At 41.0% G+C, this 27738-nt stretch overlaps 3 protein-coding genes and 1 long non-coding RNA gene across 7 annotated transcripts; 1 reads left to right on the forward strand and 3 right to left on the reverse strand.

The window, feature by feature from the left end:
- Positions 1-143: 143 nt before the first annotated feature.
- sack1e (scaffolding CK1 anchoring protein E) lies at positions 144-7119 on the reverse strand. The gene is made up of 7 exons (XM_086117210.1): positions 6661-7119; positions 6427-6573; positions 5159-5283; positions 4653-5081; positions 2934-3156; positions 1885-2109; positions 144-1803 (listed from the first exon to the last, which is right to left on the reverse strand). The coding sequence occupies exons 1-7, from the start codon at positions 7117-7119 to the stop codon at positions 1633-1635; spliced, it is 1779 nt and encodes a 592-aa protein (XP_085973336.1). The 3' UTR covers positions 144-1632.
- On the forward strand, positions 7022-9445 carry LOC147201122 (uncharacterized). The gene is made up of 2 exons (XR_015101565.1): positions 7022-7143; positions 8948-9445. It is a non-coding gene; the product is annotated as an uncharacterized LOC147201122 (long non-coding RNA).
- emp3a (epithelial membrane protein 3a (MAM blood group)) lies at positions 8137-13634 on the reverse strand. Its single transcript, XM_086117214.1, is given in 5 exon segments — positions 8137-9105; positions 10208-10348; positions 11739-11827; positions 13518-13561; positions 13563-13634. Coding segments are annotated over 5 exon segments (522 nt in total). The 3' UTR covers positions 8137-8929.
- Positions 13635-14329: 695 nt separating this feature from the next.
- On the reverse strand, positions 14330-27377 carry znf362a (zinc finger protein 362a). 4 transcript variants are annotated; one of them, XM_086118228.1, is made up of 9 exons: positions 27095-27377; positions 19601-19667; positions 19148-19313; positions 17584-17703; positions 17147-17450; positions 16392-16616; positions 16162-16240; positions 15592-15750; positions 14330-15095 (listed from the first exon to the last, which is right to left on the reverse strand). In XM_086118228.1, exons 2-9 carry the CDS (start codon positions 19664-19666, stop codon positions 14940-14942), a joined length of 1275 nt encoding a protein of 424 aa, XP_085974354.1. In that variant the 5' UTR covers position 19667; positions 27095-27377; the 3' UTR covers positions 14330-14939. The 4 variants fall into 4 exon arrangements, with proteins under 4 accessions (XP_085974354.1, XP_085974352.1, XP_085974355.1 ...); XM_086118226.1 differs by having other exon boundaries at positions 19148-19319; positions 27095-27376; XM_086118229.1 differs by lacking the exon at positions 27095-27377 and adding an exon at positions 22232-22573.
- Positions 27378-27738: the final 361 nt, after the last annotated feature.

The following is a 27738-nucleotide window of genomic DNA, read 5'->3' on the forward strand; positions in this document are numbered from 1 at the left end:
CATAGTGGGAATACTCATACCTGTCAACTTTTCGGAGCGCCAACCTGTATAAACTAACAAAAAAATCCTTATAAAGAGCAAAAAATCCTTATAACATACCAAAGGATTTTATATGTCAAAATAACGGCAGAAAAAAACCCACGGAATTTTCAATGATATTTATTGTAGATCTCCATAATACAATGTCAGGTTAATGTCTAATCATCATTCTACTTAGTGGCATTACTGTGTTCAGAGTTGTATTCCTGCGTTACTTTTTTCACCAAATTTTCAGAATCCGTATGATTTGTGCGATACGGCCATATACGTAAGATTCACCACAAAATCCGTATGAACTATGGCTAAACCGTATGAGTTGACAGGTATGAATACTGTACAAGGAAACCCGAAGTGATGTTACATTTACGTAAATATGTTTTTACATATGCTTTGGAAAAAGGGGAAAAGCTTATTTAAACGTTTAAACAAACGAGGAAAATCCTGATTCAGATCTATGGTCTCTGGTTCTGCATACATTTCAGATAATCATGGCTAATATTAAAAAGCGCTGCTTCACATCAGACAGGATTGTCAACTCAAGACTGAAGTGTACTTATGTCATTTGTGGGAAGCATGAAGTGTTAGAAATATTTTCAAAGTACAAAGCACAGTGGAGGTGTCATTAACATGTCAACCTCACATCTCTGAAGTTCTTGGTTCAAATCTTGTCTCCAGCCTTCTTGTGTGGAGTTTGCTTGTTTTCCTCCTCTGCATCCATCATTTTTGGACAGCATTGCCAACATTTGGGCAAGAGAAGGAATGTATCCTTTGGATTCCTCACCATCCATTTGCATACAGCACATACCGAAAGACAATCTCTCACACTCACATACATGCCTATGGACACTTTGCATTCTTCAATTAACCTAAGACTCATGCTTGTGGAACGTGGGAGGAAGCCATAGTACCAAGATAAAATGAGGGCTGAGGGTTTAACCTCTTGCCGGTGAGTCAGACATGCTAACCACAAATACACAGTAGTGCTATAAATTGCAATCCACTGACCCATTTTCTATCGTAAAGGGCATTTTAATTCAATCGCATTTACACAGAGAGGACTCGCAGTTATCACGTAGTTAATGTAGTCGAATGCCAGCATATTAAAAAAAAAAACAGAATCACATCATTTGACATGTTACAGGTAATACAAGAAAAATGTCATCGTTAGAGTCACAGGCGAGCTGCAGCCTATCCTAGCTTATTTGGGGTGGGACAAGCACGGTCACCCTGAACTGGTTGGGCAGCCAATCACAAGGCTCTTGTAGACAAACAAGCTGTCACCCGCACATTCATACCTGTTCACAATTTTGAGTCTTCAATTAACCTAACATGTATGCTTTTGGAATGCGGCAGGAGGCTAGACTACCAGGACAACATGAGAACTCCAACGTGAAGGCTGAAGCTGAGACTCCAACCCCAAATGCCACAACAGTGAGGGAGACATGCTAAACACGGGTCCACAAAAATAAAATCAATACACTTCTTGATTTGAGTCAGCCTTTTTTCTTGTTCGGGTGTTTAATACTACAAAGGTAACAGAGGTTTTACAGTTCCTTTCAAGACAGATAGAGCTTTGTTATATGATACGGCAGCTCATTCCTCTTCCCCTTTTCTTTCCCTTAGAGGCCTCCAACTCAAATCCAGGGCGAAGCTCCGAGGTCTAGGTTTAGAAGCCTGTGGAATTCTTTGCAGGGCTGACTTGATCACATCGTTCCTCCTTTTCATCAGGATTAAGCCTGGTGTCATTTGGTCCGGGTCATGATACTGGATATTACAAAAAATGGATTTTCATCACATGAGGTCCGATTATAAGTAATGCAATGAAATGCAGCAGCCAGGGCTTACTTTGGAATTGAGCTTCGGTACAGAGAATCTTCGCTCATCTGGAGTTGGGTCAGCGCTGGGTGCATCCGTGTGGAGGTCCACCATGGACTGGGTCATCTCAGACATATTGGTACTGGAGCCTTTTCTGAATAGTTCTGCTCTGTTATTCTGAGGTTTAAACCTCTTTATGAGGTCATTCAGGGAGTGGAAGCTCTCGGATTGCGGCACCCTCAGGATTAAGGGCTTCTACAAGCAGAAACATTCAAATAAATCTTCAAATTTGAAACAAAAAAAAAACTATTTTTTGCGGCAAATCATTGGTGCACTATCAAACTGGGGGTTGTCAAAAATACAGGTTGGTGTATTCCAAATTGAAGTAAAGGATTTCCTTGCACCCCACTTTTCATGGCAAATCCTCAAATGTATCATCAAATTTGATGATCTACTCCCCCCACTTTAGATGCCGTAGTTAAAAAAAATAAAAATCTTTCTAGTGTACTAGCCTCCAATCGGGGCTTTCATTTCCCCAATAGAAAAGTATGAAGCCTGGAATTTGTCCAAAATGTTTGTTTAAACCCAAATTGCTGACTGATTATTAGATTCCCATGTGTACTTGGAACTTTAAAACTGCATCCTGTTACAACAAGAATGTTTTGGTCACTCTGAGTAACAGGTCAATTCTTTCACATTTTTCAGGCAGTGCCATTGGGTGAGTTTTCAGGTGGAGACTCATAAAAATGCAAACATTTGTAATTTTTCAGGCGTGTTGAACCACCCCACCACCCCTAAAATGTGACTCGTTTGTTGGCTGAATAATAATGAAGACAACAATTCCAAGAAGGCCTGAAATTCCCTTGTGCTACATATTGATTACTTGCCCACTCTCATCTATTGCCCTAACATTTTCATGTACTGTAGAAAAACTAACGTTTAAAAAAAAACACCAAAATGTGTGCACTTGATTCATGATCATTAAGAATTAATCACTGACCCAAAAAATTGGCCTCTGACCCATTTTGGGCAGTGCCCCACAATTTGCAAAACTTAGCTTTTCAACAGTATTGGCTTACTCTTGATGCGGCTATGTTTTCTATGCCGGAGCTGATGTCGTCGAAGCCGCTCTCCTCTTTCACATTGGGATCGGGCCTTGCACGGCGTCTTTCCCTCATCGAGGAAAATAAAAACTCGTTTTGCCCCAAGTCGCTGTCTCTGTTGTCGCGCCACGCTGACATTGCTCTGTCTTCTGTGGAGAACTGTCGGAAAGCAGCTTGTTCTGTCTGATGTTCTGACGAACTGGAAATGAAGGAAATATTATTTTGACATATATACTAAGTTAGGTTAAATCAGTATGGCCCTCCCACTCTATTTTACTGTATTCCTGCAGTTTATCTGGGGGAAAGACTGTGTTGTCTTTTAACATTAACATTTTGTCAGAAAAGTAGATTTTTATATTTTTAAAACATGTTTCAAATATTTGTCCTATCAAGCTTACTTGGAAATTTTTGCGTTGTCTGGCATACTGTTTATCATTGGAGAGCTGTCCCACACCCTATTAGGTCCAAAAACAAGCATCTCTCAAAACGGAGTCACACATTAATACATCAGACTCCTCAATTAATACAACAAAGAAATTTGATTTTAGATATTCAATGCTCTGCAAAATTCCCAGGCCACCTTAAGATTGGATTTTTTTAGCAAATCTACAGTATGGCGCGAATGCCACTCATAAGAATGTAGCCCTCTGTAAAAGGTCTCGTGTCACCAAAAGTAGTAGGCTACTTCATAGTTCGTGAAGAATGACGAATAAACCCCTTCGGACAATTGTCATTCTATGGTTGGGGGCAGACTGCCCCATCATTGATGAGGTCAAACAGTTGAATGCGATCTTTCTTGGCCCAAGATTTACGGATATTCTGTTGGTTTTAGGGTTAGGGCTACAGTGAAAAGAATTTATGTATTGAATTTACTCAATTTTATTTCATCAAGTGGGCTGCATGAAATGAAATCATTTAGATCTGGATGTATTTTTAAGTTGTTAGTACCAACATAAAAGTCAATATTTAAATATTTAAAAATGTATCTGGATCTTTCAGTGTCGGGTTGGTTACATATCGGGATGTGGTTGGGGTTTGGGTTACGGTTTGTGTTACAGACTGGATAGAGCAGAACTCCTCTTCCTTGAGGGCTGGTTATCTTATCAGACAATCAGCAAGGTATGCAGACGCTGGACAACAATCTTGATGATTTGAATCAAGTGTGTTGTAGCAGGGACGGATGGAAGACATCCAGGAAACCGGCTCTCAAGGAACAGGACTGAAAACCCCTGGTTTAGAGATTAGGTCAGGGCAAAGTTTGTCTACCTTTTTGAAACTGAGAGCTATTTCTTGAGTATTGATTTATACAAAGGGCTCCTAATTTAATGGAACACTTTAAATTGTCCTGAGGTGTGAATGTGAGGGTGGATGGTTGTTTGTCTCTATATGCCCTGCGATTGGCTGGCAACCGGTTCAGGGTGTCCCCCGCCTACTGCCCGAAGACAGCTGGGATAGGCTCCAGCATGCCCCGCGACCCTTGTGAGGATAAAGCGGGTCAGAAAATGGATGGTTATGGTAGAGTTAAGGTTTAGTTTAGCAGCGTTTTTTGAATAATTTACTGTTTGTGAAAATGACTAAAATGAAAAAAAAAATAGTACAAGAAAAAAAATTCATGGTAACCTAAGACTTTTAGCACTGTAGATTTCAAGGTTCAGGTCTAAAACATCATCAACATCTCATCTGCGGTGTTCGTACCTTCTCATGGTCATAGGGTGAAATCCATTTTGAGTATAAGTATCCAAAACGAGTGTGTTTTTATCAAACTTCACGTCAGTATGCAAGAGTGTTTCCTTTTCCTCAATTTCCGTGTCTTCAAAAAGACTATCCGGGAAGCTTTCTCTGGTAATAACACCCATGGCCTCCCAGTCCAGACGGGTGTCCATCGGTGGCGAAGGAGGGTTGAGGATCTCTTGAGTTACGTGGAAGTGTCTTGGAGGGCTAGGGTCTTTGAAGTTGTTTTGTTGCTCAGTCATTTCCACGTGGGGAACAGCGTACTGCAACAAGTTGGGAACCGGGGCAGACGCCGCAAACAGGGTCCGAAACTCTTTGTCGAAGCTGTCCACAACTGAGCCAGTGAACACAGTGATGAGATGCCGGTGTAAGTGAGCATCAGTCCATGCGAGGCTGTCGAGGATCAAGAAAACCTGTTATGACATCATCACTTGTTATGGTAAGAGACCTTTTAGATATGAACGTTTTACCTGTAGCTACCATGAATTACTGTCTCCAAATCCACCAGAATGAATTTGTCTTTCAACTCCCCAACCATCATCTTTCCCTTGCTTGAACAGAAGCCTTTACCTCCAAGTACACGAACCTGAATGTTCTGCCATTGAAGGTGAAACATAACATTAGGAACAGTGGTAGCAGTCAACGCAAGATCAATATCTGCTCAGTGACTGTAGGCCAGGAAGTGAGTGTGAATGGTTGTCTGTCTCGACCCTGCGACTGACTAGTGGCCAATCACGGGTGTGGTCTGGGCTAGGATAGACCCCAGCTTCCTGTGAGCATGCTCTAGGCCCTTAGGAAAACAGGGGCCTTGGGAAATGAAAGACTGAAATCACAGGACCCAAAGAAAATAGCACCTTGGGAACAGGAGAGCCTTTGAATTTGGGAGCTTGGCAGCATACTGTATATTTATGTGAATATGAATATTTGGAACATCGGATTATAGGAATTTAGGATATTTGACATCTCTGATAATATGACAATATTGGGCCCCTGGCAATGTGGGATACATGGTACTCAACGAGTAGGACACATGAGAAGCAAGGGTATACTGATGTGGCGTAGGATGCATGGAGGCCTTAAAATTCTGGAACTTCATACCATAGAACTCTCGGAATATGAGACTTTGGAAACCTATAGCCATTGGAAAGGTTCTGGTTCTGGAACCCTGCAGATATGATACCTAAGACAGAGGTTTATGAGTACACAGACTAGTGGGTTGGACCCTGGTCTGTCTAAGTCTTGGAAAAATGCTTTCAACCCGGGCAACTTGTTACTCAGGACACAGTCCTGGGAATTTTTGTACTTTGAATTATGGGTCCCAAGGACAATTGAGCCCTGTCACTATTGAATTATTGGAATATGAGACAGTAGGAACACTTGGCTTCAGGAAAATGTGGTTCTAGATACAATGAACCATACAAACACAATTACATGGAAGACTGCATGGATACATGGGTCCATCAAATCATTTTGTCCTCACATGCAGAGCATATTCTGATGATTCTGCAACAGTAACTGTAAGTCTACCGAATGCTGTGCAACCAGTTGAACTGCAATACTATGCTGGCGGGACCGTGATTACAAAGGTATGCGATGTGTCATAACTCAAGCGCACAATGCAGTATATCAGGTTGAAAAGCTTTTTTGAATTTGGACCACTTCCAGCAGTTATAAACTAATCTGTTTGAGCGTGTCTATTTTCAACTTTTTGTACTTTTTGTACTCGAGCCCAACTCACCGGATGTCCCAGCCTGTGGAGTGTGTACTTCTCCTCAACAGTTCGTTGGTTGAGGATAATGTAAACCGGGACACCCCTGGAGGCTGCGTCATGTAAATCCCCAATGATAGTGCTGTCTGTCAGTCGGTCAGTCACAATGGCAAGTACCTGCAGTGTAAATCAGGACATAGCCTTGGAAACAGCTCTACCCCTGCTGAACGCTAAAATATTAAAATCCATGTAAAGGATGCATACTTGGCTGGCCTTCTGCAGATGCCGTCGGATGACCTCTCTGATGGAAGGTTCTCCCTCGGCGGGGGGATTCGTGTAGACTGCAATGTTTTCCATGCGCACCCAAGGCGCCTCAGGCCAGCCCAACACCAAACCCGGAGCGGGCGCATCTGAGTAGGACGGGAAGTAGGAGGAGGTGAGGTCCGCTTCATCTGGATTGACGTTCCCTCCATTCTCCTCTTTTTGCAGTGGGGTAAAGTGAAAGTCCTGAACCCAGCTGTTTATTTCGCTAACCTCATCGGGAGACAGGAAGGAACCAGAGAGCTCTGCGCCGATAGAGTTGTAGAAAGCTTTGGGACCTTCACACAGGAGTTTCTCCATGGAATGTCGCTCTAGCTCTGAGTAGAGGAACTCCGGCGAAGACGGCTTTACCGGCAGGAACACTGCATCCTCATCCAGACTGGCCTCCTGAGAGCCCGGCATGGCTGCAGCCTCTGTGATGAAATAGTAAGTTTCTCAGCTACTGATCCCGTCTCATGTAAGCCATCGGTCCTACGAGGCGCTGATCTGGAGGATCAAATAATTGACAGGAAAGACATCCAATGGTGGCTGTGGAGAGGAAGTTTGTATGCCGCCGTCCTCCACAACTCATATTGTCCTTAAACAGAAAGCCGCGGACGAGACTCATGCAGTCGGTGCATTTCTCCGTTGTCGTTTTGTCAAGCTCACCTTCAGTGGAGCTTGTGTGACTCTGTGGTTCTCGCTTGACTTGTTCCCGCCCCTACCTGTCATGTCAGTCAGCCTTCCACTCCTTGCGGGCGACATTGTATTTAGATTCCATAAATTCTGTGCCGCTGACAGATTTCTTCGCCATTCGCAATCGGCTACATCCTTGCCTCCCTGCGTTCACTTTTACACAGGAGCACATTAATGCATAAACATTTTCGTCATCTGCATAATGTGTGTGCATTTTGCACAGACAAAAAAGTTGTCAAATAGACTTTCTTGAAAATATGTCATTTTAATATTTTAATGTCTTTTTGGACTGGTCCAGCCTGATCATAGCCTAGTCAATCCAGAATCACTACCCACTTCTGTTTTGCAGAGCCTATTTCTCAATACTGCCTGATGAATTCCTTTGTTGTCCATTTCTGAATTCTTGCTGCTCTGCCAGGGAAAATGCTGACAAAATACCTGTCGCAATATGTTGAAAGATGACCAACAAAAGGTAGATACGCCCTTATCTAATACATACAAACAGCACGCTGTCTCTTCTCCTGACGTCATCAAGCTCCCTGACGTCAGTAAAACCACCCAAGTCTTACTTGAAAACTTTGATTAATCTTACGTGTGAATACATTGACATTGCAACAAGTCTGTTGAGTTGCAAGGAAGCATGAACCGGTTGAAAATATAAAATAAACAAGTGAGTGGCTGAGTGATTCTAGGCCTTATTAGCCTGTACTGAAAAGGGAAAAAAAAGCACTAGATTACTGTACAAGCTGTGAGAATACTTTTATCGGAGAAAAAAATATATATATATCACTTTAATAAAAGTAATAACACCAAAATCTAAAGAAATTATGAATTTTCTGTTGTAGTGTTAATTTGACACCATGTGACACACCTTGCCCGCTCAGGTTTTATACCAAACAGAATTAAGGGCACAATGAAAAATAAACCAAATATTATGAGGTTGAATACAAGAATGATTACGTAAAATAAGAATTTAAAAAATATATATTTTTTAATTCTTTGAGGATTTTTTTAAGATGAATAGTTTCTGAGTCATAATATTTTTTCAAATGAAGTTTTGAAGTAACGAGTTCCCATTTTTTCCACAAAAAAAATATTGCAAGAAAAAGAAAAGTTGACATTCAATGTGAAAAAAATCTATTTAAAAAAACAGGACCTTTGTTTCCTTTAAAAAAAACCAGAACAAATGTAATCTTGCAATTTAAAACAATGAAAAAAAGATATCCTTTTGTGTACTTATTATTTTGCTTAGTTCCAGTATGTCCGTGATATTCCTTTATACTCTTTCATTGGAAAAGACATTTGATGTTTAAAACTTTTGAGGTGTCAAAGATTTTTTTAAATTCAAAGAATCCACTCTGGAGTAAGTTACTCGCAGAATCTGATGCAAAATACAGCAATGTGCAGTATGCATAGATTTACTGGCGTTTTCCTTCATGTGTGCACAGCTTGCACTTTTTCTTACAGATTTTCGCAGGGTACGACAACATGGCCCTTTCAGTCCTTCTGATTCCCATAAATTTAAAGTCGTGTGTTTTCACTCCTTCTTTCGCAGGTGTCCATACAGGACGCCACTGATCAGCAGGAGGGGGACGCACAGCCACGCCAGGATGAAGCAATAACCGAAGCGACCTTTGCCCAGATCTCTGGAGTCATTAAGAATCTCCTTTCTGTGAAAGGTGAAGATGAGGCACGCCGCAAAGTCGGTGAGGCCTGGGAGAGCAACAGGAAAAGTTGTTGGAGCATATAATGAGAATTTTGATTTAATGACAATATTAATTCTGATTTACAATGACCATTTTTAGTTTTGTTTAACTGATTGATTGAATACGATTGATTGACAGGCTTGGCCATTTGGGCAGCCTGGAAAAAAGGGGGAAACAGGTGATAAAGCGGTGTAGTATGGGCCAAGCAAGCCAACAGTTTCAACCTGTTGAGTTCTGTCTCACGAGCCATTTCAAGCCTATTGTCTGTCCTTTTTTTGCTATTTATCATTTCCTTTGTTGTACCATAGACAGGTAAAATACATCGCTGATTCATTGTTAACATCTTGCTCTGGATTCCTCAGTTTTTTCTGTTGGACAAGCGGTTCGCAAGGCTGTATGAGCCCAACCCCACAGAAGCGTCAATTGTAGGATTGCCAATAAAGTACACATATTATTATATATATAAATCCATATGGCGGACTTGTGTAGCTCTCCATTTAACACTACAGGTAAATACAAACGAAAATTAACATTGAGAATAAAAAATAATTAATTTTTAAACTAGAAAAATATTAATCAATGCATGCTATGAAATTGTAAAACTAAATTGTTCATGCATTTATGTTCAACAAAACCATTTAATAGTGTTTGGCTATTGGTTATCATTACTATTATTATTATTATTATACATTCTTCTTCCCAGAGAATGACAATAAAATGAAGTGAAATTATCACTAACAAACTCTAAAATGATACGCTCTTCTCAGTTAAAAAGGTGAAATGAGACAATACAATAACAAAACATTCAGTTGAAACGCAGTAACACTTTTTCTAAAATTTATGTCTATATAATACTGTATATGTATGAAAACTAAATGTAACAAAATTAAGCTTCAAATTATATACTAGTAAATTTTACATGCACTTTATGGGCATCCACACTTAGCAGTAAAAACCCAATAAATTAAAAATACACTCTTGCCATAAAAATACATAAATAAATAAATATGTAAAAACAACTATGGTCTATTAACATTTTGTATGACGAAAACGAACATTTAGTCAATCATAATAATCATAATAAGAAGAACAATAATATTAATAAGTACCTGCAAAGGCCTGACAGAGTCCCGTCAAGTAGAAGAGACCACCTTTGGACATGGTGAAGAGTTGAGCCGCAAACACCAGCAAGGAGATGGACGAGAAGACCACGGACAGCACCATGAGCGCTTGCACTGACTGCAGCCAGTCTGGAACGAATGAAGAACAAGCAGTTTTTAAACGTGAAGCACTGAGGACACCATGGGATCGTGCAGAAATGATCATTTGATCATGATGATCATTTACCACTCTCATTGGTGGCAGCACACAGCCATGTATCTGAGGCATTGTCATGGAAACAGTTGTACCACAGGTCGCTGATTTCTGAATTGTCCCAGACCCACCAGGACTACACACACACACACACACACACACACACACACACACACACACACACACACACACACACACACACACACACAAGTAAGTAAAGTCTATTTATGAAGAACATTCAAAAACAGAACACACTGAGCAAAGACAACGACTTCAATTGTGTCATCATTTAACAGGAAGTTATTTGCTTTTCAGATTTGAATTGCTTCCAGTCGAAAAGACGCTGCATGGCGTTTCCGGATTTAAGTCAGAAGTACAGTTGGGAGTCTTCTGCATGGAAGTTAAATGAAATCTGATTTTTTTGGGGGGCCGGGGGGGAATTATGTTGCTGAGGAGGGGAGCACGTAAAAGATTGAAAAGCACTGGGCAAAGAATGGAACCCTGGGGGACACCAAAAGAAAACGGCCTGCACTTAACACTTCCTATACAAATAGTACTTGGAGCTTGGCAAATAATTTTACTTCTAAATATTTTAATTATATGTTGTTTACTCATTCTTGTACTTTAATAACAGTTTCAAAAATTGAAATGTCACTTAAAGGGGAGGTCAAGTCAACAAATTCCTTTCCAATATATGTTGAATGTGGCCCCGAGATGAACCCCTGACCTCTGAGTTATTATGTTGATGTACTTTGTAGTCGGCCACCCTGTTGCCAATTTTAGCATTATTTTTGTTTTATTATACAGTGACTAACTTAGTTAATGTCAAAGTCAATTAAGGTTATACAGTGGCAACTGTTTTTGCCTCGTGTGCAATTTTTCTTAAAATAGATCTGTATATTAGTTTGACTTTAATTTATCTTATTTTTATATTTGAATGATAGTTTAGGGACTAAAACTGTTACTTTTAATAATGAGTAAATGTTTTGCAATGGAGGAGCCGGTGAGTACCGGTAGTTTTACTTTATATGCGTCTTACTGAACATTTACTAATTTTACACTTAGTCAGTCATGAATGTTTACTTTTATGGCAGTCAAGAATGTTAAAATGTCATTGAAAACATTTCAATTGACGCCTGATGAGTAGTTTTACTTCATTTTATTTTTACTTAGTTGTATTATGCAAGAGTTAACTCGTTTTTTGTTTTTTTCCCCCCGCGTAATTAAGAAAAAGGTTTCAGAGAGATGGAACAGGTGAATTGCTTTGACATTTATTCCCATGGAGCACTGTCTGGCGCCATCTCCTCGACAAAAAGTGCCACTCACCTTCTCCAGCGTAGCCACGAGGAGCATGGACAAAGTGACAAGATGCAGCACGGTCAAGGATATGAGGAGGAACACCATGGCTGAAGTTGCTGTAATAAAACCAAAAATACATCTTATTATTGGGCAGTACCTTGAGGAAGTGGCGCAAGTGGGCCCGTTTATGAATCACAGCTCAGCTTCCTCATAAAATGTCTCCAAGATGAGGGGTGGACTCCCGACAAAAGCCTCGATCTCGTGACTCTCTCCCCTCAACATGTTTTATTTATTAGCGTAGTTACGAAGACGCTTCCCCCTACTCTCTCATTTCACTTTGGTCTCCATGACTTCACAAACCACTTACTCATAACTTTTTTTTTTCCACAAGGGCATGAGCAGCAAGATTGTGTCTTACGCGCCCCTCACCCCGAGCTTCAAAAAACCCATTCAAAAAGTCCCTTTATTCCAAACAGGAACAGCGATTGAGACAAGCTGAGACCAGAGAGAAACACTTGGTATCTTTCTATGTTGTCATTTACAGTGCGACCATGGATTTGGGATTTACAGTTAGTTTTAAAATTGAGATTTTCCACTGAACTTCATATTTATTGCATTAAGTACATGTTATAGTGTTAGAAATGGATATAAGTCAAGGTCCAACACTTTTTTTTCTTTTTTTAAGGAAATTAACTGCAAGCAGGCACAAACAGACGTGAGCTTGCTGAGAGGGTGGACATTCTTGGTTTGCATTAGCATTTTATGGGCACAAGGTGGACCTTCACTGAGCAGCATGGATCGCTGTATTGTGTACTGTTTAACCAATATATTTCCAATCTGAAAATATCAGAATATTTACTGGACCATGAGCTTGCGGTGATCCAATGTATTTTCTTTGCAACAAATCTATTGTGTTAGTTCCCATGGAACGAAAAATGCTGGTCATAATGTCATTGAAAATAAACGTGCAACATGTTACATTTCCATCCATCCATTTTTTTGATCAGCTTATCTTCACAAGGGTCAACAGCGTGCTGGAGCCTATGCCAGCTGTCTTCGGGACACCCTGAACTGGTTGCCAACCAACTGCAGGGCACATGTAGACAAACGAATGTTCACACTCACAGTCACACCAAGGGACAATTTAGAGTGTTCCATGAACCTATTGTGCATGTTTTTTGAATGTGGGAGGAAACTGGAGTACCCAGAGAAAACCCACATTGACACGGGGAGAACATGCAAACTCCACCCAGTTGGGCCGGAGCCGGAATTGAAGCATGAACCTCAGCACTGTGAGGCAGACGTGCTAACCAGTTCACACCGTGTCACCCTCATGTTCAATTTCATTTGAAAATAGAATGTACATGATCAAAATGACTCATTTTGTGCTGGTATATGTGCAAAACTCAAAATCTTCGGCCACTTATAATTAGACTTCAGCGTTTCATTATTATGCTACATTTTTATGAAGTTTCTGATGACAACACCAAAGGCATTACATCGCGCTATCAACCCCTACATTATTATTATTCATATTTCAATGAAAAGACTGAGACAGTCTGGACAAATCTCTGATCTCATCACCATAAGTAGTGGCTTGCGTTTGCTTGCATTATACGATACAGTGCCATGTGTTCATGTTTAAGGTCCTGATAGTGGAAAGACATGGTCGTTCTGAATATGAACACATTAACCCTTTCAGGGACAGCGGTTACTACAGTGAACAGTTTATCGGGTTACCTGGTTACAGGGTGCATCAAAGGGTTAATTTGCAAGAGTAATAGAAAAAGCATCATGTATTCTTACCAGTTTGCCGGTATGCTTTGGAGTTTTGTCCGAAGGGGTGATGTTAATACTCCTTCTGTGCTCTTTTCGAGGAGAGTTGGAATGTGTAGCGACATAGGAGGAGTACTCTACACCCATTTCCTCTATGCTTCACCCGTCCGTACCTCCCCTCCTCCCTCTCCTCATTGTGGCCCTCCCACTCATAACTGTGGTCTGGAACAAAATCAAATTCCCCCAGATAGGCCCAATCTGCGGCCTCCGCTCCCCTCCCTCTTTTCAAGAAGTATCAATGCAGTTAGTAAGGAGAGAAATGAAGTCTTCTAAGACAGCCTGGCACAAGTCCACAGGGAGGTGAATGAAGGCAGGAAGTTCAAAGTGGTCGGAGGCGGCAGCCCATTTTGGATGGCCAATGTGCAGGAAGTGTCGGCCCACCCAAGACAAAACACACACGCGCGCAGGCATGCACGCTACTAATGAGCGAGGGAAAGTTGACAACATGATGCTCAAATGTACAGGCAGCGTCGAAATTGTCATGCAAGCATAAAAAAGGAGTTGTGACTACAATTAGTACAACTAGAATACAGTACATCTACTCATTTTAGTTTTGCTTTTTTTTAACAATAAAGAACATTAAATTGCTTTACTTTATTTTAGCTTTATTCCACCTTTTTTTTAATCCTTAAAAAAATGACGTACTCCTATACAGTATATATATATAAAGTATTCTGCCAATTTTATTTGATTTAAAAATAAAGTAAAATTATTAACCCCCTGACAGTTGACAAAGGAATGTTGCTGTGACATGGATAAAAATAAATAATTCGCCACTCGCGAAAGTTCGGATTATTGTTTTATTTTTTAAAAACATGTTGACAGTCAATCCTATGCTGATTTTGTGTTAGGACGTAAGAGGCTACCACAATAATAAACAGATTGTTAAACTGAAATCATTATCATCTTTGCAAAGGCAAATTATGGGAATATAACTCTTGTATTGGATCATATTAAATTGTACGGGTGTACCAAATAAGTCTTCCTTTGAGTTGGACCCCCTTTTTCTTTCCTTATCAAAACGTAAGTGACCTCAAGAGGGAATGTGGCCAAAAAGAATAAATATCGACAATACAAAAACTCGTCACATAATATTTACATAAATGTAGGACGCGTACGATATATAGAAGATACCTTAACGAGCATTAAAAAAGTTAGGGAGCGTATAAAAAAGAACAATCTGTGACATCACAATAAATGTTATAGGTCTGTCCTTTCCAGGCCTCAAAGTGCTCATTAGACATAATCCAGATGCGAATATATATATATTTATAATGAATACAGAGGAAAGTAGTATTGTACCTCCTCATAAAGTATTAGTACACTCTGGCACTTTGTTTTCTTGTTTTTGGTCGTACCCGAGTCCATCAGTCGTATGGTCATCGTCGTATACTAAACGGAGAGAGAGAGGTGATGTCGGGACAAAATGGTGGCGGCGCTCAGGTCCGAGGCATCCGTCCGTTGGTGGAGGTGGGGGGCGTCACTCCTGCGAGGCCCCGCATGCTGTGCCGCCGCGTGCTTGCAGATGTGCTTCATGAGGTAGGTCTCCTGCAGTAGAAGATGTGCAGATGATGTGGTATGCTTTGGATGGTGAGCGAAATCAGGTTAAAAAAGGTCAAAGCGAATTTCTGGGGCTTACAGTATGTGGCAGTGAGCACTTCGTAATGTTATTTGCGTGCTGGAGCCTAGCCCAGCTGTCTTCGGACAGTAGGCGGGGTATACCCCGAGATGGTTGCCAGCCAATCACAGGGCATAGACGAACAACCGTCTGCGCTCACACTCACACCTCGGGACAATTTACAGTGTTCCATTAATCTGCCATGCGTGCTTTTGGAATGTGGGAGGAAACCGGAGTACCCGGAAAAAAGTCACGCAGGAACAGCGAGAGCGTGCAAACTCCACACGGAATTGAACCCTGCACCTCTGCACTGTGATGTGTTAACCAGTCGCCCACCGCCCACTGTGCCGCCATGATTTTTAGAAAATCAAAAAAACAAAACAAAACAAAATTGAAGCATGATGGTCGTCGTGGCTTTTCACTCACCGACGTGTACGCTCTGTCGCACGTGCTGCAGCAGAAGGCCCGAGCCGTCTTGATGGCGTGGGCGGAAAGGTGCATCTGGAGCGATGCTGCGTCAGAGTACGCCCGGAAACAGTTGTTACACTTGAACGCCTTGTCTTTGTTGTGGTGCCTCTGGTGTGACTGCAAACAATATGTCACAAAAACACAATATTTCCATCTATCCATCAAATTTCTGCTCCACTTTTCCGCTCGAGGGCATGCTGGAGCCTATCTCAGCTGTCTTTGGGCAGGAGGCAGGGGACACCCTGAACTGGTTGCCAGCAGGACAAATAGACAAACAACCATTCACGCTCACACCTCGGGAGAATTTCGAGTGTTCCATTAATCTTCCATCAATGTTTTTAGAATGTGGGAGGAAACCAGAGTACCCGAAGAAAACCCACGCAGGCACAGGGAGAACATGCAAACTCCACACAGGGAGGTCGCAGCCAGAATCAAACCCTGCACCTCTGTACTGGGAGGCCAACGTGCTAACTATATACAGTATTTGATATATTTGATTATTTATTTGATGTTGTAGTGGCAGTTTACCTGCAGATTAGACAGCTGAGTGAAGGCCTTCTCACATCCGGGTTGGAAGCATTTATATGGACGATCCCCCGTGTGGATTCTGGGTGAAAATTCAAAATGTAGTGGTAACAACAAACCATGCCAAAATCCCGTTTTTTTTTTGTGGTCTTTTACACATGAATGCCACTGAAGCACTATTTCATTCACGGAGATCTATTGCGGCGAAAAGAAGAAAGGTGGGAGCATCCGACCTGGTGTGTTGCTGCAGGTGCGAAAGCTGTCGAAAGCACTTCTCGCAGTAGGCGCATCGGTACGGCTTGAGGCCCAGGTGGATGCGCAGGTGCTGCGCCAGGTATGGGGCGTTGGCAAACGTCTTGGTACAGTGAGGGCACTTGTACGCCTTGGCCTCCGTGTGAGTCTTCGAGTGGATCTGCATGTCCGACTTGGAGAAGAAGGTCAGCGGGCACACTTTACACCTGTGGACGGGATACAGACGCAACGGGCGATGCGGTATGCTTTAGATCACGGTCCATAAATGGACAAGATGTGGTATGCTTTGGATGCAGGTAGATAACACGTGTAGCATGAATGAATCATGTCGCGGTAACATGATGTGGCGAGCTTTGTTTGGGCAATGGAAGATACATTACATAGATAGCATGTTGCGGTATTACTTTGGCTCATGGTAAACTGACTAACGGACTGACGAACACATAACATGGGATGTGTTATGCTACGCATCTAGCTAGCTAGCTATACAGATAGATAATGCATGATGTGGAATGTTTTCACTCATGATGTGGTATGCTTTGGATCATGAGCTGATCCCTTCCAGACCGCTTGCATTGGGACGAAATACAATCTTTCAGAAAAGAAAAGGCAAAATACAAATAAAACGACAAAATAAAAATATGTGCTGTTCTGTGTAGTTTTGTCTTGTCTGAAAACATATGATGTGGTTTGCTTTGGATCAGGAGCTGCTCCTCTCTATGGCTAAATACCATACCTGTATGTTTTCTCTTTGGCAGTGATGCTAATGGCTGACTGGTCGTTGCTGGACGCCAGGATAGGGTACGGCACTACCAAAAGCGAGGAGCCGTTCTCTGCTTTGATTTTCCGACGTCCTTCCTTCGGGGGCTTGGATACTCCGAGTAGACCCATGAGACCTCCGTTGGTTCTTCCGGGCTCCATCCCGTGGGGGTTGGCGAAGCTGGAGAGCAGGTGGGGTGTGGAGGCGCCAGAGGGTGGCGTGGATGGGGAGATGACCTCAGAGTTGTTGAGGTTTCCCGTTCTGGATGCCAGCGAAACGCCTGAAGGACGAGAGGACCTGATGACAATGCTGTGTTCAAGGAAACTGGGAAATCGGATGTACCGTGTTGCATATATTTGACCACTCCACATCTTCAAAGCGTGAGTAGTTTTACTTTATTGCTGTGCCGTCACCTGAGAGGTGGTTTGCCCGAGCGGGGTGCTCGATGAGCTGACGCCAGTCCTCCCACAATCCCCTGGCTTTGATGGCCGCTTTATCCTCCAGGTTCAAGTTAACGTCGCCGAGAATCCGACCTTGAAGACACGTCATCAGCATTTGTGGTGCACAGGCTGACAATTGATGGTTACAAAAAATGCACAGAAATAACAAATTGATCATGACTCAGTTATTGCTTTGTTTCCAATGCAAAAGCAGATCTCACTTTGACTCATCAGTCTTCTCTCATTGAAGAATCCAGATATTTGCGAATATTTACTGTTGAGAGGCTGAAATTGTGGCGATAATTACGAATAATGTGATGATCGATTTTTTTTCCTCAAATGCCGTATTTTCCACACTATAAGGCGCACCGAAAAGTCTGCTATTTTCTTAAAAGCTCACAGCGCGCCTTAATATCCGGTGCGCCTTGTGTATGGTCATTACAGTAATATGTCGACCCCAAAATGGCTCCTTGCTGGAGACATGCTTACAATGTTATAACTTGCTGTTGGTTCAGTGAACTGTGTCGCTGCTTTATTGAATAAGTTTTGTTGCATCTCCGAAAAAAGGAGCGCTGTGGTGGTGTTTTTTTTAAAACGCACACTTTATTAATGGTTTTCACCCTCTCAACAAATACGGGTACGTCTTTGTCCGTCTCCGTGCCTTCTCTTCTTCGTTCAACTCGAGAGGCGTTCATGACCGCCTTGGAAAAACTTAAATTAACCATTCCTTTGATGAAACTACGAAAATGGAAAATAATGCATCAAAACAGAAAATCAAGCGAGGAAATCACAAAATAAATTCTATAGCCCCCCTACAGAAATTATTTTGTGATTTCCTCGTTTGTGAATACACAACAAAGAAATAAATAAACACTTCTGAGGCAGTCCAGTCCCCTACATGTTACTGACATCTGATCGTTCTGTTGGAGCTACGCTTAAGGAAATGCCAAGGGGGGGGGCTATAGAATTTATTTTGTGATTTCCTTGCTTGTTTTTCTGTTTTGATGCATTTTTGTCAATTTTTGTTGTTTCATTGAAGTAATGTTAATTTACGTTTTTCGGAGGCGGTCATGAACGCCTCTCGAGTCAAAAAGAAGGAGCATAGCTCTATCTAGTGGATACATTGTAGATTGCGCCTTATAATCCAGTGCGTCCAATATATATATATATATATATATATATATATATATATATATATATATATATATATTTTTTTTAATAGCCCATTCATTGAAGGTGCGCTCATAATCCAGTGCGTCTTTTAGTGCGGAAAATACGGTAATCAAATAACTCTTGCACCTCTAAAAACTACATCTTGTATTATTGTGAGCCACTGTCATATCACGCACAATTTGAGCATTACTCCTTGTGCATAAACACAGGAAAATAAAACTTGAAATAATGATTCCATGAAAATGTATTTGACATAAAAGTTACATGCAAAGTCGATCCAACGGCGAAAGCAAGTGCCACGTGGAAGTACAGTGACGTGTGACGTCATGGTGAAAAGGCGGATACTTAATGGTGACAAAGGTACCCGTGAGTGAGCTGGAGGTGGGCCGGGCGGGGCTGGCATGTAGGACGACGTCCGGCTGCTGGGCTTTGGACGTCACATGCTGGCCGCCGTCCGGGGACAGCAAGGGCTGCTGGGAAGGCAGCGTAACAGGGGCCGGATGAGACGCTCGAATCTTCTCCGCCATCAGCTGTTCCTTCATTCCATCAATGGAGAAGACTTAATAGGATATTGTACAAAAAGTCTCTTTTCTTTTTGGATTTTGTCTTGGTTGCTATCCCTAAAAATAGTCCCGTTTGAATAGAATACAAAGCCTTTTTTTTTTTTGTACGACTCCCGACTGAATTCTGTGATCACGTTGCCAGGTAACACTACATGAATAAACCAAGATTTCTATGCACTGATGTATGAAAAAACACCTCATGACGTATTTTTCCTCTGGAAAATTTAAAAGGCGAGCAGACTTGAAACACTCACCTGAGTGACAGCCATGGCGGGTGGCGGGGGCCAAAAATAGGGACTGTTAAAACGAGGTTCAGCCATTCTGGAATACAATGAGAAGGGGGTGGGGGGGGGGGGGGGTGCAACACACAAGTTCAAAATGGATAGTTGTTCGAAGGGACTGCTCTGGGAATGGACTCAATTTTTTTTTTTAACTGAGCATCCATTCATTTTTCTATGGTAATAAAGGTTGAATGGGCCCACGCACCTTCTGCAAAGGTCATACGAGCCCGTTCAAAAGGACGAAATGGCCAACTTCCTGTCTGAGACTTTAAAATCGCCCATCTGCAATTTAGCACAACCCACTTGCAATTTTGCATCACCCGTCTGACATTTTAATGTCACTCTATTCCAATTTAAGCCTCACCCAGCTACAATTTAACATCACCCATCTGCAATGTTGGGTCACCATTTACAATTGACCTTCACCGACCTGCAATTTAACATCACCCATCTGAGATTCAGCAGCATTCATCTGCAACTACACCATACTTGTGTAATTTTGGGTCACCCATCAGCAATGTGGCATAACCAAATGTTTACAAGAGCGAGAAGAACCTTGATCTTCAGTTAGCTTCTTGCACGGACAAGGAGAAGAGACCATTTGTAAGAAGAGGCATCCATGCCTGTTAGATATGCAATCACGAGAGTGGCGCTCTTGTTTGTGGAAGGGGGGGGGGGGGGCCTCAGTGTCAAAGCGTTATCAGCGTAAACACAGGCATCACAGACATTATGTCCAACAACTGACGAGGGAACGCAGCAGTCAAAAAAGGTGAGTGAAACAAATAACAGCTTAGCCATAGCTTTCTATGTATTAATAATGCATATTTTGTGGCCTTTAAAAAAAGCATTGGTGATTAGTGGTATTTTGACAAGAATGAAGCATATGCACAACAAGGCTATTGCAATCATGCAAATCCCACGTGGAGGACTAAGATCACAGGACTGTACCATTTTTCGTTGTGAGGCAAAGGGAAATCAAAAGTTGAACATTTGGATTTGAAGCAGCCATTTTCGGGTCTTCAAATCTTATCTTAAATGATGACAAGAGAAAATAGAACAACAGTGACAGCTGTGTTGGCAAAACCTAAACTTAATTTCATTGGATTCATGGGCGCTTATAAATAAAATCTATTATTATATTATTATTATTAGTCAGCTACACATGGTCAAGCTTTGCAGCTGGACCCCCCCTACAACCCCCTCAATAAAAAATAAATGGTAGTCCCCCCCACCCCCCTGTATGGGTGTGAACCATAAATCCTGTTAAATAGCATAGAAACAAACAAAAAATGCTTTTTTCCCACTTTTTTGAGAGGAATTTATTTTCTGTTTCTGGCAAGGATAGCACCATATTTCATGGTGGTGGTGGGGGGGGGGGCAACATCATATTGCACCACGTGTAATCCTAATCTTAGATTTCAATCATCCAAACAACACTTTTTAGCCTGGTCTGAAAGGCATGGTGCTCAAATTTGGCTTGCTAGAAAAGACAATACTCTTCATCATACTGTAACTCCATATGATGAACTTTTCTCCATTCAAGTAACAATGGAAGCGCTCACCATGATGTAAAAACAAAAACTAATAGTCCTATCCAACCAAGGTAAAATAAAAAGGAAAATAAAAACATTGATTCAATTATACAAAATAATATTAAAGGAAAAACTAAAACCCAAATGAAATAAGAAAAGTATCATGGTTTCGTAACTCCAATTTTTCAACTTCCGTTGAGCGGATCAACGGTTACATTGGACTAAAGCCGTATCATCCTTGACAGTATTAGTATTGGTGATTTATAATTTCCCCACCTCCCTCTATTTTAAAATCCATTACACCAAAACCTAATCTCAGTTGTCATGACTGCAAAATTTTGGATGATGAGAAACTGAGTACGTTCACTGTATATCCTATGCTTCTGCAAATAGTAAGGGCTGACCCGAAGTTACCCAGTCTGTACATACAGTACATAGCGTACTTCAAAAGCGTTTCAGTGGAATATGAAAAGCAATGCACAGCGTCGGTGGAGCATTTTTAAAGTGTCGTGCAATTCCCGCAAGTTAGAGGAGCCTGAAGGAGGTGAAAGCGATCCACTGCGCCCGCCATCATTAGACAAATATTTCATACAGGGGGTGGGGGGTGGGGTATAGGACCAATGTTTTTTTTTTGTTTGTTGTTCTTGGCTGGCGTACGCAGCCCAGTGTTATGCCTCAGCTAAAGCAAACACGCGCAGGAATGGTCCAAGAGTGCCAAAGTATGCAATGAGAAATGTTTCCAAAAGACTTAAAAAAAAAAAAAATATGGAAGGAAAAAAAAGGGTTTTTTTGTGCATGCAAAAATTAGGTTCTGCACATCTGGACCAGATGTCAAGACAACCTCAGCCTACCATGGAATCAAATAGTCGTATTACATCTAAGCATAGTGCAGGGGCAAGAGGTACAGGGGACCTTGGGTTATAATGGTCCCTGCATTATGATTGGCTACGAAAGGACTAGAACTAGTTTACACAGCAGTATAAGAATACGTCAACATACGGCACAAAAGGACCAGCTCACTTAGCACACCAATTTCTGTTTTTCATTGGATTCTTTTACATTTATGGCTTACATGTTTTAAGTTGGCGGCCCGGTAGTCCAGTGGTTAGCACGTCGGCTTCACAGTGCAGAGGTACCGGGTTCGATTCCAGCTCCGGCCTCCCTGTGTGGAGTGTGCATGTTCTCCCCGGGCCTGCGTGGGTTTTCTCCGGGTGCTCCGGTTTCCTCCCACTTTCCAAAAAAAACGTGCATGGCAGGTTGATTGGACGCTCTGAATTGTCCCTAGGTGTGAGTGTGGGCGTGGATGGTTGTTCGTCTCTGTGTGCCCTGCGATTGGCTGGCAACTGATTCAGGGTGTCCCCCGCCTACTGCCCGAAGACGGCTGGGATAGGCTCCAGCACCCCCCGCGACCCTAGTGAGGATCAAGCGGTTCGGAAATGGATGGATGTTTTAAGTTTTTAGTGTAGTAAAGTCATAGACCAGTGGTTCTCCGATTTTTTACACCAAGTACCACTTAAAAATAAATCTTAGCTCTCCAAGTGCCAACAACATGACCAACAGTATTACACTTAAATGTTCATACAAAACAAGAAAGAAGTTTTATTCCCATGGTGGTGCCTTACAATAAGAGTGACTCAACTCAGCCATAAATAGGCTGGGGTTTTTTTTTTTTTGCTTTAGTTTGCAAGTGGAAATTTGAAGTACAAGCACTGTGACAGTGAACTAAATTCAACTCACTTCAACAATGAGCACTACTTTGGCAATTAGTGATTAATTCATGAAAAAAGAAGCTTCCAGTTGTTTAACACCACTGGCCGTTTAGGTTTAATGTCAAACTAAACAAAAAAAACTAAGAGGACTACACGATTTGTATTTTAAACAACATAGCTTTTCCTGGGGAAATTCTGCTTATCTTAATGCTAACAAACCATATAAAATGGCGAGCAGTGATACTAGCTGTTTTAGAAGCAGCAGACAGTTGAACACAAACGGTGGAGCAACACAAGTAGACTAATAATCTAAAGATACTCAAAATAGATTTTTTTTTTTTTTTTACAAATTCAAGCCATTAAAAAACACATGTATTAAAAACAGAAAGAAGGGAAATAAAATTACATGGCCTTAGTTTTTTAAATTGTATGACGTACTATCACGACTGTCACACAGTGACTACTGAGCGAAATAAATTTCCCGCAGCACTGATAGGACAAGCAATGTCATGTGATTACCGGTATGCAACCAGTGATGGCCAAGCGGGCGTGTCATAACTAATTGACATCTTGAGTCAGGTATGTCTTCACCTCCATGGCAGAGGCTCCGTCGAACCCCTGAGACTGATTCACCTAACCCCTAGGGTTCGACCGAACCCAGATTAAGAACCACTGCTTTATACACTATGCTAAATGGGAAATATTACATCCTGAATTACTTACATTGGAAGTGGAAGAAACACGATTCTTCTTTCTAGGTGTCTGCATCACTTTACTATAGTGCCCATGGCCAAGGCAGCGACACTAGAAGGAGCTCCTGGTACTTTAATAATGATTCAGTTAAAATGTATCGCACAGAAAAGCTAGATGGATATTGCATCTAAGTAATTGCTCAATAATAAACATTTCTTAAATATGAAATGTGAATGTGTGGAATTTAAAAGCAAAATATTGTATGCAGCGATGGCTGTCTGAAAGTGCTCTATAAATACAGTTGAGTTGAGTATAGAAAATATAACTGTGCCGTACTAAAGCAGTGATTATTCTATGTACCACTAGAGGGAGCCTTTGGACCACATTGTGAGACTCAAACTATGATCGACTTTCAGTTTATGTACAAATACGGGTTAAAACAATAAAACAAATATGAAAGTCCTGTCAGCCTAATGTCATTTTGGTATCTATGAATCAGGAAATAGCTTGTTTGTTTGTTTTTTGCCAGAAAACGCAGAGGTTGAAGTCAAGGGGACCCATAGAAAAGTTTAAAAAAAAACACTGTAAGAAGAGTAAAGTAGGGTCAAATTATAATTAGGTTCTAAAATATTTAATTGGCCGATATTAGTTAAAAATAATAACGCTCCCAACAATTTTTTGCGTTCTAACATCTCCCCCAAAACGGGTGGAAAGTTAGCCAATTTTTGTCCAGTTTCCTCTCTTGGGTGCCGTGGGCACCACGTTGGTGACCCCTTGTATTATTAATTGTCTTTGACTAACCTAACAAAGGGGAGAAAGATGGACTAACCAAACGGAACCCTCACAAGAATGGAAAGAACAAACAATAAAAAAAAAGAATGAAAAGTTGCAAATTAACTCAAAGTTACAAAGATTCCTGACATAATAATAATTTTAAAAAATCACCTATCCCTTTATTCCTAAACAAAAATAATATGGGATTACACTAAAATAAAAAAAACAAATTTAAAAGAATTTATAGAAAGTAATTAAAAAAATAGAACAAAAAATAAAATAGGAACATGAAAAATATATTTTAAAAATGATAAGGTAAAACTAAAATGATAATAAAATTACATAAAGCAAAAACAAAACGTAGACCTAAGTAAAATAATACAAAAATAGTCAAGGCTCAAAATAACTTTTTTTTATTTTTGAGGAGCAGTTTGATAAGCAATTATTTAGTTTGAGGATAGACGATCTAACTTTGAGGAGCCATTTTTGGCAGGTTAATCCCAGTGACCTAAAGCAAAGGTTTTGTCAAACAGCAAAAAGATGACATTATCACAAATTAATTTCCCTTTTCAATGTAATCAAAATTTTCTTTTTTTTAAAATTCACATTGTCAATTGAAGTAAACTATTCTCTTGTCTAAAACATTATCAGTCGGGCAAGTTCAAACACGAGGATCAGTTTCAGGTCAACCTTAATATTTCTAACTGGGTTATATGATCCTATAGAAAAGTTAAATTGGTTTAAAAAATAAATAAAAATAAAAACATGAGCGTGCTGTCATGTAATTTTGAGAACATTTATTTGTATAAAAAGTTAGAATAAAAACTCAGGCCTCTATTGTGAAATCAAATAACATTAGTGATGTCATATCAATTCAATATACTTCAGTATATTAAGATATACTTTTATCTTCCAAACTACTCATCTGGCTGACATACGCTGTAATTCATATTTGGTTTCTGGTCCTGTTTAGCTGTGTGTATAATATTCTTAATATTCTTCTTGTCTTAATATTCTCTAATTAAATGTGTGTAATTTTCTGTCCAGACTTTTTTGCTGTTCAAAATTGAATATGTTTCGTTTCAATGTGGTTCCAGCCAGACCTCTGTGAAAAGTGTATTTAATCAGTTAATTCTGCTGTTTCGCGAAAACATGTGAATCGTGTGTTAGCTTAGCAATTACCATGGCTTCTCGGTCTTCTGTTAACGACTACTCGTCATCCCCCCGTGAGAACGATACAGGTGTTGATAACTGAGTTGGGTGCAACTCTGCATGTGTTTAGCCGCACTAATAGCCAGCTGAAGCTTGTTGTAAGTTAGCTGGTGTGGTGCAAGTAGCACCCGCCCGTTGATTACATAAGTACATTAACGTGAATGCGTCCAGTCCAGTCCAGCATTTTTGGGACAGTCTCTGTGGTTCAATTATTGGAAAAACTTAGACATCTGTGATTCTATGTTTTTCTATTCTGTGTGTTTAACAAGGTCCGAAATGTGAATTTTAACACGCAAATTGTAATACAAACTGTCTCAAATTGTACAGACATATATTTCAGAAAAGTGGTGAAGATTGCACGACTGTCTGTGTCCTATGTGTTGTGTTATTTTTGTTATTTTGACTTCAAAAATGGCGCCGCGCGAGTGGCTGCCTTTCCAGCAGCTCCTATATTTTGTTGTTCTACTTCTTCCTTTCATAACTTTGCTGCTGTGAATCTGGAATTTCTCCATTGCGAGACTAATAAAGGTTTTCTTATCTTATATTTAGATAGATAGTTGCAAATGATTTAAAATTAAATATAAACATAAATAAAGTAATAACATGACGTAATACAATCAATAAATGCAGAGGGAATATATTTGCATTCAAATAAAACAATAAAATAGAGAAAAGGGCAAACAAAACCACAACGTTATTTTTAAAGCTAAATAATATAAATGTAACAAACATTATAAAGAAAAAGGTCTAAAACAAAACTGGAAAAAAATCAAAATTAAAAAAACATGGTATGGAGAAATAAAATCTGCTTGGTTTTGGGTTCCTGTTGTATAACCATCATCATCATCATCAATGCAGGAATACACAATAATTGTTACTATTGCGAGGCGATTTGGAGAGAGGCAGTAATCTTTAACGGATATCAATATGAATAATAATCATCATGAAATTAAAATCTAGAGCGCCATCTAATCAAGCCGCAACGTTGCATCGTGATGCTGCCTAGTTGCAGCCTGCCGTCTCGTCTGCTTTGCTTTTGGGCCAAAATGAGACAAAAGAGAAACAAAAATGGCAGCCCCTTCCTCGCTTTTATTTTTATAAGCAGCGGGCGCCGTCCACGATTGTGAGTGGGCCCAGGCGAACATTTGTCCTCGTGCACGTCGGGCGGCTATTTTTTCTCTTTCGCCTTGTTGACTCGCATTTTGCAGCTTTAAATATCCCGGCTGCTTCAAGGGGGGAAAAAAACAGCCCTGATGACACTTCCTCCCACAAACACGACGTCTTTCATGGAGGATGTGCGGGATCAACATTCTTCGTGAGCCCCCACTGGATGCAATGTAATGCCATGAAGGGAAATAAATAGACGTTTTATCACACGGGCGCCGCAGGGTGGCTCGTTTTTTTTGGGGGGGGGAGGTGGCAACTTAGTTCTTGCACGACTTGCGTAACGACGACGCCAATCCAACGAGATCAAGGCTCGGCGACGTCGAAGAGAGATTTAATTTTATTTTTTTATTTGTTTTTTGAAGGAGAAGCCTCATACATACCTGCTAGAGTGAGCGCGCAGGCGGTGATTCTTTGGGCAACGATCGCTACTCGTCTTCTTTTCGTGTCGATTTGCAGTCAGGCGGACTTCAAACCTTCCGGGTCGCCTGTTGTTCACTTCTGGGTCCTGTAGGAGGCGAACCCCCGGCAAAAAGATTTTTTTTTCCTCCTCGTTTTTTTTCTCCCTCTCCTTTTAACCCATTTTATGCCAAATTTTGAGGGGGATTTTTGGGTTGAGAGGACGATGTGAAGGAACGTGAACGCGCTGCCTCCATGTTGCTAGAAATTCTGGACGTGAACGCGCGCCCATGAGCCGGGCTGATGCGCGCACATCAGCACCAGGTGGCGCTCATGACACGTGACCGACCGAGCAGGTCACGCGAGGAACGTCATCACCTTTATGATTACACTGGTCAATCTTATTTTCTTCTAATGACTTTGAAAACTGAATTTAGCGCATTTTTGGGGTACTGAACCCAAATCTGAGCTCAGATTTACTCAACTCAACTCAACTGTATTTATAGAGCACTTTCAAACAGCCATCGCTGCATACAAAGTGCTGTACATGGAGCAATTCACATATACAACAAACAGTAAAGCAAATTGGTAACAAACACGGTAGAAAGGACTCGTTTTTTTTACTCTA

The sequence above is a fragment of the Hippocampus guttulatus genome, chromosome 8 (genome assembly GCF_054856545.1).
Source record: "Hippocampus guttulatus isolate MCC_2025c chromosome 8, RoL_Hgut_1.0, whole genome shotgun sequence".
NCBI classification, from domain to species: domain Eukaryota; kingdom Metazoa; phylum Chordata; class Actinopteri; order Syngnathiformes; family Syngnathidae; genus Hippocampus; species Hippocampus guttulatus.

Bases quoted from the DNA above. Each gene is read 5' to 3' on its own strand.
- sack1e (XM_086117210.1), bottom strand. From the start codon at position 7,119: ATGCCGGGCTCTCAGGAGGCCAGTCTGGATGAGGATGCAGTGTTCCTG. The intron at 5,082-5,158 runs GTAAAACGTTCA...GATCCTCGACAG, and splicing joins GTAATTCATGGTAGCTACAG to CCTCGCATGGACTGATGCTC. The intron at 3,157-4,652 runs GTACGAACACCG...CTTCATTTCCAG, and splicing joins CACCCTATGACCATGAGAAG to TTCGTCAGAACATCAGACAG.
- znf362a (XM_086118226.1), bottom strand. From the start codon at position 19,666: ATGGCTGAACCTCGTTTTAACAGTCCCTATTTTTGGCCCCCGCCACCC. The intron at 17,451-17,583 runs GTGACGGCACAG...CTCGTCCTTCAG, and splicing joins TCGGGCAAACCACCTCTCAG to GCGTTTCGCTGGCATCCAGA. The intron at 16,241-16,391 runs GTCGGATGCTCC...ATTTTCACCCAG, and splicing joins CACCTGCAGCAACACACCAG to AATCCACACGGGGGATCGTC.